At 36.6% G+C, this 16,707-nt stretch overlaps 1 protein-coding gene across 2 annotated transcripts in view; it reads left to right on the forward strand.

Moving 5' to 3' along the window:
• The window catches only part of XRCC4 (X-ray repair cross complementing 4), a 268,679-nt gene that overhangs the window by 109,815 nt on the left and 142,157 nt on the right, over positions 1–16,707 (forward strand). For both annotated transcript variants that reach the window (XM_060146142.1, XM_060146143.1), the window contains exon 4: positions 13,233–13,399. In XM_060146142.1, coding sequence (XP_060002125.1) covers positions 13,233–13,399 — 167 coding nt within the window. The remainder of the gene's footprint in view (positions 1–13,232; positions 13,400–16,707) is intronic.

Below are 16,707 nucleotides of genomic sequence, written 5' to 3' on the forward strand. Positions count from 1 at the left end.
GTGGCCTGGGAACCAAGATCCCACAAGCTTCATGGCACCGTAAAAAAAAAAAAAAAAAAGGAAGAAAAAAAGGATCAGTACAATATCAAAGAATAAAAAACAAAATAAAATTAGAAAGATAAAAAATAAATTAGAAAAGTAAAACTATAATTGAAACAGTTGCAACAAGGTAAGATAAAACCACAACAGGAAAAAGAAAAATAAGGTGGGGGGTGGGGGGCGGAGAACAAGCCAGAAGGAGAGATCACTAACAAAGTATAAAAATAAAATAAAATTAGAAAAATGAAAGGTTTATAAAAGAATCAACAACAATGAATCAATAAGGTAAAATGACCCCAATCTAAAAGAGGAAAAAAGAAAGAAAAAAAAAAAGCCTTGGCTATAGGGGCAGAGTTTAGGCAGGGGGTGGAACTTAGGCAGGGGCAGGGTTTTGGGTGGCAAAGGACCTAGGCGGGTGGAGGGGTGATGGTTGACCGTGGGGTGGGGTCTCTGCTTAGGACCTACACAAAAGGGGAGAGGTGGCGTGTTGAAAGGAGGGCCTTTGGAGTGTGGAGTTCCGAGTTCTGGAGTTTGGAGGTAGGGCCCCGGGTGGGGGTGTGTGGGTGGGGTTTAGGCCCAGCGTTGGAGGGTGTCTCCGAGTGTAGAGGTAGGGCCCTGGGTGGGTGGGTGTAGGGGCGGGGCTTGGGCTCTGTGTGGCAGGAGGGAGGCTCCGAGGGCAGAGGATTAGGCCCGAGAGCCTAATAGGCTTCCCGTTGCCTAAGTGGACAGGGAAAGCACAGGCCCCATTCCCTTCCGTTCCTCCGCACCCCTCCTCCACTGTCTCCCCCAGGGTCTCCCCGTCGCCGCTGGACCCCTAACCATGGGTGGGTCCCGCTGGGTGTAGGAACTCCTTCCCTAACCCAGCCGCCCCTCAGGGGTGCTAGTCCTAGGGGTCCGGCCTTTACTTTTGCTCCCCTTCCCCTCCCTCCCACTCCCTCAGGACCCATTCGGCTGGAGGGAGCCTAGGTGGGCAGAGGATCAGGCCCGGGATCTCAGCAGGTTCCTGGGGGTCCAAGTGGGCAGGGGAAACCTGGCCACGCTCCCTTTTGATCCTCTGACCTCCCAGTTCCCCAATTTCCCCCCTTCGGGTGTGGGATCCCTTCCCTTCCCGCAGCCGACCCCCCAGGGCCTCCAGTCCCGTCCCGCCTCCACTTCTTCTCCCCCTTCACTCCCCCCACACCCCACGTCCTACCCGGGGACCTACTCTGGGAGTTCTTCCCGTCCCCTTAGATGTCTGTGGTCCCCCACTGGTGCCTGGTAGGTGCCCTAGTTGTGAGGAGGCGCGAATTCCGTGTCCTCCTAGTATGCCATCTTGATTCTGCCAAGATGGAATTTTTTAATCCATAGTTTAAAAAGACAGTTATTAAACTTTGTGAAATTTTTTGGAAAGAAATTCATATACCAAACAAAAAATGGACATATTTTTTCTGGATTCCTATATTTTATCATTTCATTTAAACTAGGATTTTAAAATACTTGGTACTTCTATGGCTTTTTAAAGATCACCCCTTTTGAGTTTACTAGTTTATGATAACTGATTTTAAGGAAATGCAGTTATAGTTAACACAATAAGTGTTTATGATTTTCTTTGTTTGTTTCCAAAAATTTCTAATGTCAATATAATGCCTTATAACCAGTCAAGCTGTTTCATCAAACATATATAGTTCAGTGCTTTGGGATTGGGAGGTTGGAGGTTGGCTTTAAGTTTCTGTAATTTTTAACTACGAAAGTCCAGGATTCATAATCAGAAAAAAATGTAAGATTCTGTTGTTTTCGTTTAATTTTCCTAGAGAATGTTAGAGAGACCTAAACAGTTGTTACTAAACAGTGTAAACTGGTTTAAATTCAGAAATAAATAGTCCATGATATTTTGTACTATGTCCTATTAAGATATATTTCCTAAGTTTCTCATAGTAGATATTTTATCATATTGTAAGTGTTTTTTTCCCCAGTGTTGGCTTGCTTATTGTTTCTATGAGGCCTTAGGAGCTAAGCAACAGCACACAGTGATCCCAGCCCCAGTGAGATTTTTCTCTCTCATAGCCACTCTGGAATGTTACTGTGTTAAAGTAATCAACCGTTTTTAGAAGACAAGTCAATTTCAAACTGACTCGAGAGTGGAGTTTTTTGTGCCGTTTGGTATTATTTCTGTTGTGGCTTATTTTTAAAATCCTTCATGCCCAGCCCTTAGATTGTGTTCATGAATGTCTTATAGGATAAGTCATTATTTTGAATACAGTGGTTATAATTGCTTGTTCACGACCCACTTTCAAATAAATGTCAGTATTGGGATTCTAAAATAGAGATTGCTAACTTTCCCAAATACCATATAATCCTTTTGGTATGACCAAGGAATTCAAAATAACAAAAAATAAGACTACTAAGTAGGCAGTTACATTCATATTTCTACCTACACATCATTTGGGAGTCTTATCAGCTACAGTGTAGGGAGTTTGATTTAAAAATAAGCAATTGGTACAGCTACTATGGATATAAGAGTATATACATTCCTCAATAAACTAAAAATGTACCTACCATCTGATTCAGCAATTCTACTCTTGGATGTATATCCAAAGAAAACGAAAACACTAATTTGAAAAGATATATGCACCCCAGTGTTCACAGCAGCATTATTTACAATAACCAGGATATGGAAGCAATTTAAGTTTTCATCAAGAGATGAATGGGTAAAGGAGATATGGTACATACACACACACACACACACACACACACACACACACACACACACACACAGGAATATTACTCAGCCATAAAAAGAGTGAATTTTTGCCATTTGCAACACCATGGATGGACTTGGAGGATGTTATGCTTAGTGAAGTAAATCAGACAGAGAAAAACAAATACCAAATGTGTTCACTTAAATGTGGAATTTAAGAAATAAAACAGATGAATGAATGTAACAAAACAGAAACAGACTCACAGATACAGATAACAAAGTAGTGGTTGCCAGTGGAGAGAGGGATTGAGGGAAGGAGCAAGATAGGAGATGGGATTAAGAGATACAAACTACTAGGTATAAAATAAATAAGATACAAGGATATAATGTACAGCACAGGGAATACAGTCAATATTTTATAATAACTTTAAGTGGAGTATAATCTGTAAAAATATCAAATCACTATGTTACACATCTGGAACTAATATGACATTGTAAATCAACTATACTTCAATAAAATTTTTTTAAAAATGAAAACAGAAACAAAAAATTAACAATGAGAAACTTAACCAAAGGATATAAAAAAACCTCTTGATTATATAAAGAAATCCAGTGGTCCTGAATGGAGAAATTACACTGTAATTCATGTTGGAAATAAGTTAATTCCTTATAAAATAACTTGAAAATGAGTGTAATTCCAAACCAGATTCCTAGTATATTTTTTATGCTTCTTTGTTTGTTTTTAGTTTGTCTGAAATTCTGATATGTGTCACTTTTGCCATATTCTCTTGGTTAGAAGCAAGTCAGAGACCTGCCCACACTCAAGGAGAGGGAATTACATGGGGCCTGAGTACCAGGAGGTTGGGATAATTGGGGGCAATCTTAGAGGAAATGCTGAGTACTCTGTAAACACTTGTTTTCCTGCCTGTAATCTTCTGATGGCTTTTTGTTAGAGTAAGTTCTGAACTTGTTGCTGTGGCCTACAAAATCCTATATGATCTACTCTCCTGTCTACCTTTCCAATCTCATCTCTGTTCTCTACCTCAGTTTTTGCAAGGACTTGTTCCCTGACCACTATATCTAAGCATACTCTGCCCTCTAATAGCTATCTTATGACTCATTTTATTTTCTTCATTGAATTTACAACTGTGTGAAATTATTATTTGATCATTTGGCATCATCAACCTCCTCTACTAAGATATAAGGTCCAAGAGAGTGTACACATTTTCTTGTTCACAACAGTATCTCCAATGCTTAACATATAGTACATACTCAGAAAGTCTGATAAATGAATACATTCTATGTTTAACCATGTAAGAATGGGAATACTAATTTGAGTAATATGTAGCCCCTATCCCTTTGCAGCTTTCAGACTAGTATGAGAAAAAAAAGTTAATATTGTAATGCTATGATAATTGTCCATGTTCACCCACTAGACTACCCAAGTGTAACTGAATGAATGTCTAATGGAAAGTACAGAGAGGAGTTAGTTTAGTAGTGAGAGGGATGGACAATGAATTCTGTCTTAGCATTTGAAGTTTCAGGTCTGTATAGGACATACTGGTGACATCACTCCAAAAATGAGTTAAATGTTTATAGAAGTCTGGACTTTAGGAGAGGTACCACCTGTAGATACACATTTGGCAGTTTTCAGCTTATCTGTAATGGAAGCTGTGATTGTGGATAACCCTAAAACTCTACAGAGAAAAAAGAGAAGTAGGTCAAGGGACCATTCCAAGAAATATTACCATTTAGGCTGTAAGTGGAAGACAGAGAAGCATACTATGAAGATATGATTAGATGAGTATTATGAGATCTAGTAGAGTGTCAGGAAATCCAAGGCAATATTTCTTTTTCTAATATCAAAATTAAAGTAACAGGCAAATAATAGGCAACCCCTGCCTTCTACCTACCCCACTACCCCCAATTCAGTTAACTGTGGGAAAAGCCTTTTAGTTGATTCTAAATCCATGTATAGTAAAAATTTTCATTGTTAATTATAACTCCTAATTAGACCAGATAAGTCTTCTAGTTTTTACTATATTTTCCATGAACCAAAAGGCTCATCATCTCTATTTCAAGACATAATGGAGAACATTTGAAGTCATTCAAAGTAAAAGTAACTTCTGAGATAGTCTTATCACATGGACCTTTGGGCGTTTCATTCTCAAGGATTCTCTGACTCCCACCAATGAATTTTGCAATTATGAATACCAAATAATTCTTAGATGGTACTTAATATATTAAAGCATATAGCATGTCCTTAAAATCTAATAATTTTTAGCCCTATAATTAGAGCTCAGTGTATTTTCACTTTTAGAAGATTGCATTTTAATTGTAAGAACCTATAGGATCTACAGATCTACAACTCTGCATATGCAGAGCCTTGTTTGATCATATAATCATCTTGAGATATTTAAACATTTTTAAATAAGCTTTAAGAAATTTGGTCAAGAAAATAGTTGGAAAGGTGAGATTAATAGCCTCACAATAAAGCTCTCTTATCTGCTTAGAAAGTCCTTATCAGTATTCTTTTCTCAGTTCTAGCTACCTTGGAAGTTAAATGTGACCAGTTATCAACCTAGGTATGTCACTGTTTTAGAAGATTCATTTGTAATATTTTTTATTTAAATCTAAAATAACATTTCAGCAGGTCACAAAACCAAAGAGTTCATGATACTAAGACCTTAGTAAGAAATAGTTGATTCAGAATACTTACAGTTGATGATTAACATAACTAGGCCAAAGTAATAGTTTAGTTTCTTTTTTACTACATAACTTGACTGATTTCCTTTATTACTAGAATTTTACAACTATGTATTACAACAATGGTATATTTACAACTATGTATTTGTCTACAATAGACAAAATATCCTGTATTACACACTATAATGAATAGGCTTTACTTTTTTAGTGTATACATATCTAGGCACAGCTAAACTTTTTTTTAATACTAATAAATTTAAAAACACATACTGAAAAGAACGGAGTTCCTGTGTGACCATTATTGCCTAGGAATCACATCAAGATATCTTTATTCCTCCTTTTCCTTTACCTTTACATCTTGGTTCCCAGGACAGTAACAAATATTAATTTTGTAAGGTTATTTAGACTACTTTGATAACGTATCAAAATGCAGCTCGTTAGTTGATATATTCTAAGCAGAGTATCAGCTCACACCTTGATAATCCTCCTATCCCCAGAAACATGTGGAATGGCCATAAACAATTCCCCTGGAATTAGTGTTTATTTAGTGTATTTTACCAATACTATATATTCTCTTTTATCTGTTTGGCCACTCCAAAGAACCTGATAACTGAGTACATATATAACTTTATACATTCTTTAAAAAAAAAGTATCTTTTTAGGTTTTATTAAACTTATGTATTATCACAGTATTGAGAGCTATTATGCAATATTTCAACCATGCCCTTTTGGTTGAAATTATACTATTCAATAAAATAAAACGGTTACATCCTTAAACAGATTAAAATATTTCTTAATTTGTATTCAGAGAATCACTGTCCCAATTATTTCCTTTACCCTGCCACATTATAATTGTATTCTCTTATTAATAAGGATCATTGCAATTTTAAAAAATTCAAGTCTTTATTGAGCACTTAATATATGTCTAGAACTGTATAAGACACTGTGGAGACTAAGGAAGACATAAGATAGGGTCTCTGACCTCAAAGAGCTAGAAATTTAAAGGAAAAGACTGCATTTCTGAAACAAGAGAAAAATATAGGGAGGATGAAACTGAGTGAAAAATTGTGTGAGACAAACTCTGAAGTATCAAGAACAGAGAAGCCAATGTAGGCTAAAGTAGTTTTAAGAGAATTTGTTCTGGACTTTGAAGTGATGAGTAAGGGGGTGTGGCATTTAATCTTGGATTTAAAGAATTGACAGATAGGTATCCAGAATAAAAGCCTGGCTAAAGAAAATGGGTAAGTTTTCTGAAATTGAGAATTTTTAATGCAGATCAGATCAAAGATGCTATCTGTTTTGCTAGCTAAAATAATGACAGTTTAGAGTCAACTAGTGCAACCTACTATGATTACCAGTATTTAAGAAGTTAATTGTTTTCAACTTTTTTTTACATGGAAAAATAAAAACATAGCTTAAAATCTTAGATTATAGACTGAATGAGATGCTTAGTATAGGTTTGTGTACACTGAATTCTCCATACGATCTTGAGAACTAACTACAAAAGAGAAATTTATTTTTGCCCATGTCTCTAAAGAAGAGATATACTTTCAAAATGTCTTTAATTTGTGGTTTCTGACTCTGGTGTACCATTTGAAGTCCTGATTTCATATTGCAGATTATTTTGAAATTACAGAACTAATAAAGAACATCTGTGTTAATAGCCTTACATGTCCAACAAAAAACTAAAGCAAAAGATTTTTAAATTGACAAAAACATACAGTGTAACTTTTGTTGGAATTTGCTAGTTTTAAAAACAATACTTTTCTAAAGTTGCCACTTCATTTGAGGGATGGTATAAAGATGGGCTGAATATAGAGTTAGAGCACAGAAATATTTCATGCTTCTCAATTCATTAGGCCTGATTTGAGGCCCTTCTCTAAGTCCAGTTCACATGGGCGTGTGGTCCCTTGTATCTATGAGGTAGACAGGCTGGAACAGAGGTAGTGAGAGTGGAAGGGTGCTTCCTGCCTTGGCTCTGAACCATGTGTATACAGACAGGATGGTCCAGCAGACTCACTCTCTCATACATTCCAGAATTTTTCTACAAAATAAGCAGAATATCTCAAGTTAAATATTTTTCTTGGATTGAGTTTTAAATACTTCTTGATTATTTTTATTGTTTGGAATAACAGATGTTCACGCCTGTTAAAGGACCCCAAACTAGTGAATATAATTAGAAAAAATAGAAACTGAAAAATACTTGCCTACTCTTAAGAAGAAATGACATTTTAAGTTTATTCTATACTAAATAGCCAAGAAGAAATTTAAGAATTCTCCTTTGGAATTTTGGATGTAAGGATTTGTATCCATTCAGCCAATCTGTGTCTTTTGGTGGGAGCATTTAGTCCATTTACATTTAAGGTAATTATCGATATGTGTGTTCCTATTCCCATTTTCTTAATTGTTTTGGGTTCGTTATTGTAGGTCCTTTCCTTCTTTTGTGTTTCTTGCCTAGAGAAGTTCCTTTAGCAGTTGTTGTAGAGCTGGTTTGGTGGTGCTGAACTCTCTCAGCTTTTGCTTGTCTGTAAAGGTTTTAATTTCTCCATCAAATCTGAATGAGATCCTTGCTGGGTCGAGTAATCTTGGTTGCAGGTTTTTCTCCTTCATCACTTTCAATCTGTCCTGCCACTCCCTTCTGGCTTGCAGAGTTTCTGCTGAAAGATCAGCTGTTAACCTTATGGGGATTCCCTTCTGTGTTATTTGTTGTTTTTCCCTTGCTGCTTTTAATATGTTTTCTTTGTATTTAATTTTTGACAGTTTGATTAATATGTGTCTTGGCGTATTTCTCCTTGGATTTATCCTGTATGGGACTCTCTGTGCTTCCTGGACTTGATTAACTATTTCCTTTCCCATATTAGGGAAGTTTTCAACTATAATCTCTTCAAATATTTTCTCAGTCCCTTTCTTTTTCTCTTCTTCTTCTGGAACCCCTATAATTCGAATGTTGGTGCGTTTAATGTTGTCCCAGAGGTCTCTGAGACTGTCCTCAGTTCTTTTTTCTTTATTCTGCTCTGCAGTAGTTATTTCCACTATTTTATCTTCCAGGTCACTTATCCATTCTTCTGCCTCAGTTATTCTGCTATTGATCCCATCTAGAGTACTTTTAATTTCATTTATTGTCTTGTTCATTGTTGCTTGTTTCATCTTTAGTTCTTCTAGGTCCTTGTTAATGATTCTTGCAATTTGTCCATTCTATTGTCCATTCTATCTCCAAGATTTCGGATCAACCTTACTATCATTATTCTGAATTCTTTTTCAGGTAGACTGCCTATTTCCTCTTCATTTGTTAGGTCTGGTGGGTTTTTATCTTGCTCCTTCATCTGCTGTGTGTTTTTCTGTCTTTTCATTTTGCTTATCTTACTGTGTTTGGGGTCTCCTTTTTTGCAGGCTGAAGGTTCGTAGTTCCTGTTGTTTTTTGTGTCTGTCCCCAGTGGCTAAGGTTGGTTCAGTGGGTTGTGTAGGCTTCCTGGTGGAGGGTACTAGTGCCTGTGTTCTGGTGGATGAGGCTGGATCTTGTCTTTCTGGTGGGCAGGTCCACGTCTGGTGGTGTGTTTTGGGGTGTCTGTAGACTTATTATGATTTTGGGCAGCCTCTCTGCTAATGGGTGGGGTTGTGTTCCTGTCTTGCTAGTTGTTTGGCATAGGATGTCCAGCACTGTAGCTTGCTGGTCGTTGAGTGAAGCTGGGTGCTGGTGTTGAGATGGAGATCTCTCGGAGATTTTTGCTGTTTGATATTATGTGCAGCTGGGAGGCCTCTTCTGGACCAGTGTCCTGAAGTTGGCTCTCCCACCTCAGAGGCACAGCACTGACTCCTGGCTGCAGCACCAAGAGCCTTTCATCCACAGGGCTCCTTAATTTGGGATGATTCGTTGTCTATTCAGGTATTCCACAGATGCAGGGTATATCAAGTTGATTGTGGAGCTTTAATCCGCTGCTTCTGAGGCTGCTGGGAGAGATTTCCCTTTCTCTTCTTTGTTCTCACAGTTCCCAGGGGCTCAGCTTTGGATTTGGCCCCGCCTGTGCGTGTAGGTCGCCGGAGGGCGTCTGTTCTTTGCTCAGACAGGACGGGGTTAAAGGAGCCGCTGATTCGGAGGCTCTGGCTCACCCAGGCCGGGGGGTAGGGAGGGTCACGGAGTGCGGGGTGGGCCTGCAGCGGCAGAGGCCGGCATGACGTTGCAGCCTGAGGCGCGCCGTGCGTTCTCCCGGGGGAGCCGTCCCTGGATCCCGGGACCCTGGCAGTGGCGGGCTGCACAGGCTCCCCGGAAGGGCGTGTGGCTAGTGACCTGTGTTCGCACACAGGCCTCCTGGCGGCGGCAGCAGCGGCCTTAGCGTCCCATGTCCGTCTCTGGGCTCTGCACTCTTAGCCGCGGCTCGCGCCCGTCCCTGGAGCTCTCTCAAGCAGCGTTCTTAATCCCCTCTCCTCGTGCACCAGGTAACAAAGAGGGACGTAAAAGTCTCTTGCCTCTTCGGCAGGTCCAGACCCCTCCCCGGACTCTCTCCCGGCCAGCCGCGGCGCACCAACGCCCTGCAGGCTGTGTTCACGCCGCCAACCCCAGTCCCCTCCCGGCGCTCCGACAAAAGCCGGAGCCTCAGCTCCCAGCCCCGCCCGCCCCAGCGGGCGAGCAGACAAGCCTCTCGGCTGGTGAGTGCTGGTCGGCCCGATCCTCTGCGCTGGAATCTGTCCGCTTTGCCCTCCGCACCCCGGTTGCTGTGCTCTCCTCCGCGGCTCCCAAGCTCCCCCACTCCGCCTCCCGAAGTCTCCACCCGCGAAGGGGCTTCCTAGTGTGTGGACACTTTCCCTCCTTCACAGCTCTCTCCCGCTGGTGCAGGACCCGTCCCTATCCTTTTGTCTCTGTTTAGTTTTTTCTTTTGCCCTAACCAGGTACGTGGGGGGTTCCTTGCCTTTTGGGAGGTCTGAGGTCTTCTGCCAGCGTTCAGTAGGTGCTCCGTAGGAGTTGTTCCACGCGTAGATGTATTTCTGGTGTATCTGTGGAGAGGAAGGTGATCTCCGCGTCTTACTCTTCCGCCATCTTCCCGGAAGTCCGGATGTAAGGATTTGAATGATATTTTGAAAAAAAAGTTTCTTGTTATTAGTGATTTAAAATTGTTCCCTTTTTCTTTTGCCATCTAAAATAGAATGTTAGGAGGCTAGACTTGTGTTTATCTGTGCATTTGTATTTTACTGATTACTGTATTCAGGATCAGCGTGTGATCCTGAATATCACACTTTGAAATGGATAATGGATCATTATCCATTTGGCATTTTTGAAACTTCCAAGTGATGAAAACCTCTTTTCTTTCTAAAAATGTCCATCTTAGTCAAAGCTTCCTGACAATTGTGATAATGCGAGAATACAGAATCACAGTGTGGGTTTATGTTTTACTGATAATGTAATCTATTGTCTAAAAATAAAATAAGCTTAATTTTTCTTCTGCATGGACTCAAAGAAGTAATATTCTACAGCTAATCTTAATTTTTGTATGTTTGTTTGCATAAGAGAAGCTTTAAAAGGTTAGTGCTCAAATTTACTTTCAATTTATATATTCTTTACATAGATAAAACTTTCCTATTTAAACTTATATACTTGTTAAATGGACTCATTATATGCACTTATATGCAAATGTTTTTGGCCATTTGATCCTAAGTATAAGAGAAATAAATCAGATGTGACAAATAGTCTGAAATAATTTCAAAATTCTTAGAATTTTTCCAAGTCTTTTTTGGGTAAAGGTTTAATAATAATAATTATACTATTTTAAAATAATAATTTTACTATTAAAATTAGAATTAAGCTCTAATTTAGGTTTTATATATCTATCTACACAACTGGATGTACTCATTGAAATATTGAAATAAAGGACAATTTTTCTTAATCTGATTCCCATTCTTTTGTTAAGAAAGAGAAAGAGGTGAGATAAAACAGATAAAACAAATTAAAGGATTAAGAAGACATTGTGACCTCCTCGGATTTCAAAAAAAAAATACACAAATACATACTCAATTTCTTTGTGACTAAACCAGTACTATTCAGTCCTCTAAAGTGTGCCTATAATACAAGAATATAAATATCCTTTGTTTTCCTTTACATTTTAAGCAAGTATATATAAATGTTTTTCAACACCTAGGAATTGTCAGTGTTTAGGTCTTTTCACAGGGTTTCTAAAATATTAAGTAAAATATCTACCTGTGTTTTCGATCTGAAAATTTAAAATAAATTGGTAAACATAATTCATCCAGAAAAGTTTACTCTGTGGGGTTAAACAACTAAATGATTCTAAATTATAGGAATTAACTGAAATGTTTTATAAATTGCCACTCAGATTGCAAACATTGGATTTTTACTGTAGTGACTTTTAGTTTTATTTGTAAATCGACTAACAGTGATTTGTCTCAGAATTATCAATCACTATTAAATATTTCTCAATCTGTATGTAACATATTTATAGAAATACTCCTTTACAGGCAAGACACTTTAGAAATATTCCTGTTAGTGAATGCCATAATAGAAATTACTGATCCAGGAGACAAACAACAACACAAAACCAAAAAAACCCTTTTGTACCCTCAATTTTGCCACCTACTTAATGTCTTTAAAATCTCTCTTAAGAATTATGTGTAGGTTCTGAACCTAATTCTTCCTCTTACTTGTTTGTTTACCATACTCATTTATGTCAGGAAACAGTGTAACAGGATAGTATAGTAGGATCTTGATTTTATTCCTTCAGTATATTAGATAACTACTCTGAACCTCACTTTACTAATCTATAAAATGGATATAATAGTTCCATTTTGGTGATGATTAGATTAATTTGTATTTGTGCTATGCTTGAGTTATACTTCAGTTGTAAGGTATGGTGGCTATATAATTATAATTGTCATTTAAAAGCTTATTTTAGTTACAATAATTCTAATTTTAATAATAAGGATATTATAGTTATTAGTAAATCATTGTGTTTCAGTATCTTTATCTACCAAATGAGGAGAGCCTGTGTTCCTTTCAGAATTCCTTAACTATAATAAAATTTTATTACACGGTTTTATTTTGTAGTGCCCTCTAACAGAGGAATTAAGATATTTTTATGTCTTACCTTTATGCAAAAGTACTCAAGTTTGACATGTGACATTATTATTTATAATTTATAGTAATAAATTGTTGGTTTTTGATAAACCTGGTAACAGTCATTACTCCTTTATCTGTTTTTTAAAAGCCTATATTTTTCTTAGGTATTACAAAAATTTTTCTCTTTCTTCACAGGTAGCTTCTGTCAGTTATTTGATTTTACTATCAGTACTAACAGAAACCAGAGTTAAGAATCTTCATGTAGGGACTTCCCTGGCAGTCCAGTGGTTAAGACTCTGCGCTTCCACTGCAGGGGGCACGGGTTTGATCCCTGGTCAGGGAACTAAGATCCTGCATGCATGCCACATGGCCAAAAAAAAAAAAAGAGTCTTCATGTATAATTTCTTTCCTTATTCTGAGCATAGTGACTTAAATTAGGTAGTAGCAAACAGATGGTAGTATGCTTATATGGTATTTATGTTGTTTTCTTTTCTGCTAGGAGGTGGGAGAATGACTTACCACTTAAAAAGAATTATTCTTAGGTTATATGTTGATTTATCTGATAAGCTTTAGTAAGAAAGTAGGAAGTTGCCCAGTAATTTTATTCATTGTATTTATATCTGGTAAGTGAGCTATATTTAAATCTTAAACTTTTTTCCCCTCAGAAGAAAATATGTGTATTTAAAACTGGGCCACTCAATCTTGATATTCTCCCCCAAAGCTAATCATGTTTTCCTTTCATCCTAGTTCAGACTTGGTTCCTTCAACCTAGAGAAAGTTGCAAACCCAGCTGAGGTCATCAGAGAACTTATTTGTCGTTGCCTGGACACCATTGCAGAAAACCAAGCCAAAAATGAGCACCTACAGAAAGAAAATGAAAGGCTTCTGAGAGACTGGAATGATGTCCAAGGACGGTGTGTGCATAATGTGCTTATATCATAAAAACACTAAGCTCTTTATATCATTGTAGCTATAAGTTAATGATTTATACATTTATAATATATGTAGACTAGCATATATTTAAAATGAAATCTGTCATTAATTGTACCTTTACTTAATGTGATTAAACTAAATTATTGGTCATTATTATACATTATATGAGTACATTAACACTTTTAGGTCCTTAGTATTTGGTGGCCCCGGCAAACTAATAACAATAAGGAGTAATTGGACAATGAGAATCAGAACTCATTAATATTAATCAAAGTTTAGGAAGTTGATGTCTATAAGGATTAATTGACTTCAAATTATAAGATTAATAATGAATAAAAAAGACATGAAATATAAATAAGCATAGTTGATTCCTTATTTGGAATCTTTTTATGAATGGCATCTATTTCAGGTGAAGTTTGTGTTTTGGTTCCTAATAAAGACTTATTTTTGCTGATTGATTGAAAATTCATACTATCAGCATTTTAAAAAGAAGTAATTGTTTACTACTGGATAAGACATTGAAAAGCCTTTATTTTCCTGATTTTACTCCTTATCTTTTAAACGATGAAGAAGAAAGTGACCTATCTTCTCAATTATGCATTTTTCTCAACTATATCATAACCTAGGCTGGTCCAGTGTGTAGCCTGTATTACTCTATTATGTAAAAGATGTTTGAAGGAAATAAAATATATGTTGTGAATATTTGTATCTCTATAAAGATATATTAATATAATATGCATGCATTTGTATATATATACATTGCAGCATTTGAAATAATTTTGTAGAATATATAAAATAATAATAATTATTATTACATCCAGTATGTAAAGTAGATTTTTTATCTTTCATTCAAACCAGTTGCTCTAAAACATAAGAACATTTATCCAATTTAGAATCTTTTTAGGGCACTCACTAAGATTGTTCTTTATGGACATTAGTAAGTATATGGGGGAGTGCATGAAAAACGTGAAGGGTTTTTTCATCGTCAATATATGTATGTGAAAATGAGGTTGACTAGAGGATATTGTTTCTATACATTTACTTATATTTATTAATTAATGCAAGGCATCAACTTAACACCTATCACCTAAAACTTGGTTCTATTTGGCTCTCATTTATTATATTAATAAAATATCTTGTTTTCTTTTAGTTCTGAATTAATTTTTATCTCCAATTATATAAAGTAATTAGACCAAATCAAAATTATATAAATGTTAGGAAACCATACAGAAAAATAATTTAACGTTTCTCTTTCTCTTTAAAATTCATGTTCTTATGAATTAATACCAAATATTTGTTCTAGAAAGCATGTTTTGGGGCTCATATCAGTAGTTTGAGTGTGTTTTTCTATTTTATATACAAAATAAATCAAATGAAATGAGACATACCCTGGTCGTGATAAGCCATTATATTAAAAACTCAAAATACCCTCAGGATGATCGGAAATTTGATTCACAAATTGCCCACAAAAATGCAGACTGGGTACTTGGTACTTGAGCAAATTGCTTTAAAATGTCTGCAAGAGGTTGAAAGAGGTATTACCTCATCAGTATTCAACACCACTGCCATAGGATGGAAAGCAGCAGGGAACAAAGATGAGACAGTGGAGACAAATATACCTTGTGCTGTAAAACAGCGTATGAGGGTATATATAATATGTGCCCCACGGATGCTTGATTTGCTGTTTCGGAATGACCCAGAAAATTCTTTTGTGTTATTGTGGCAAAAAGTTACCTATTTGATCAAAAGCATAGCCATGTAGCTTATCACCAGTCTTATTATGCTCTAGCTATTCTTTTTTTTTTTTGTAAATACTGGATCACATATCTTCTTCAGGAATTGAAGATGTGTGCCCTTGGAGTGGCCCTTCAAACAGAGGAAACAAAGTCCACTCCAGAGAATTCTAGGCTCTTGGTTGTATTCTAGGTGTTGGATTAGTAGATTTATCTATTTTCCAAATTTGGTTTTCTTTCCTATCACACAGAAAGTGGCCATTTTAAAGAGCTGTAAATACACCTTGGTCATGGTCAAGCAGTATTTCCTGAAGTGTTCCCTCTCCAGAGCCTTAGTACACTGGGAAATGAGCAAAGGATTTACAGCTCCTGCTTCCGTAAGGCAGTAGTACTGATCAAGAGTCTTTAGAGAGATTAGAAATAGGATAGAAACATACTGAGTTAGGTAACTGACCACATAGATAGTAGAGTTGAGGTCTTCTCATTAGGCCTGGTCACAGTTCAGTTTCTGTGCTGCTTCTGATTAGTCTTATATCAGTGTCCATTCATGATCCAATCATTTCTTCCTTATCGTTTTTCAAGACTATGTGTGCCTGGGAGAGTGGGGGTGTGGGTCACAAAATAGGTGCTGAGAATTCCCTTAGAAGCTATGGTAGATAGGTCTGAAATATATTTAATACACACTAGGATATTATATGAGCAAAAAGCAATCATATACATGATGCTTATACCATGGAAAATGTTTATGATGTGTTGAGGCAAAATGTGAACTTCCAAAAATATGAAGAGTATCTCATTTTTTTTGGTAAAATATGTCTTCAGATAGAGAGTATCTAGAAAGAGAAAATTAAATGATAATAGTGTGTGTCTGGAATTGTGAATTAAATTTTCCTTTACTTCTTGGGAGTATTTTTTGCATATATTTTTGTATTTAAATATGTATCATTATTATAATCAGAGCCAAATCTAAAGCTGTTTCCATTTGGGATGACAGTGGAGAATAAATAAGGTTTGAGTAAGGAGTGAGGAATTACAGTAAGAGTAAAAAGAATGAGCTTTAACGTGTAGACTTTTAACATATATATTTGCTGTTATTCTTTTATTTGCTATATAATAATTGCAGTCTTAGCTCCATTTTAAACAAGTGACATTACTGGATTAATTTAATTCTGTATAGTTTAGATAAAGGAGAAGACATTAGAAATATTGTATGTAAATCCTTAGGTCATTAGCTATATTTATTTCACTGGTTTTTCCTATTTAGTTTCAAATAACAACTCTCAAGTTCCACGTTACTGAATAGGTCTTTTGTTTGCACTCAGACATCAAGTTAGAAACTCTCTAGCTTTACTCTGAGTTATAGTTATTAAACCTATAATTGAAGGCAGTTTTCAGCATTTTGAATTGGGTTGACACTCATGGAATCATTAGAATAGAAGAGACCTTGAAAGCTCTTCTACTTCATCTCTCTGCCTTCAAGCTAGGATCACATTATAGCCAGATGAATTTAGTCCAATTTTTAAAGACCTCAAGAGATATCTTCAACTCCTGTTGGT

This window comes from Lagenorhynchus albirostris, chromosome 3, assembly GCF_949774975.1.
Source record: "Lagenorhynchus albirostris chromosome 3, mLagAlb1.1, whole genome shotgun sequence".
NCBI lineage: Eukaryota > Metazoa > Chordata > Mammalia > Artiodactyla > Delphinidae > Lagenorhynchus > Lagenorhynchus albirostris.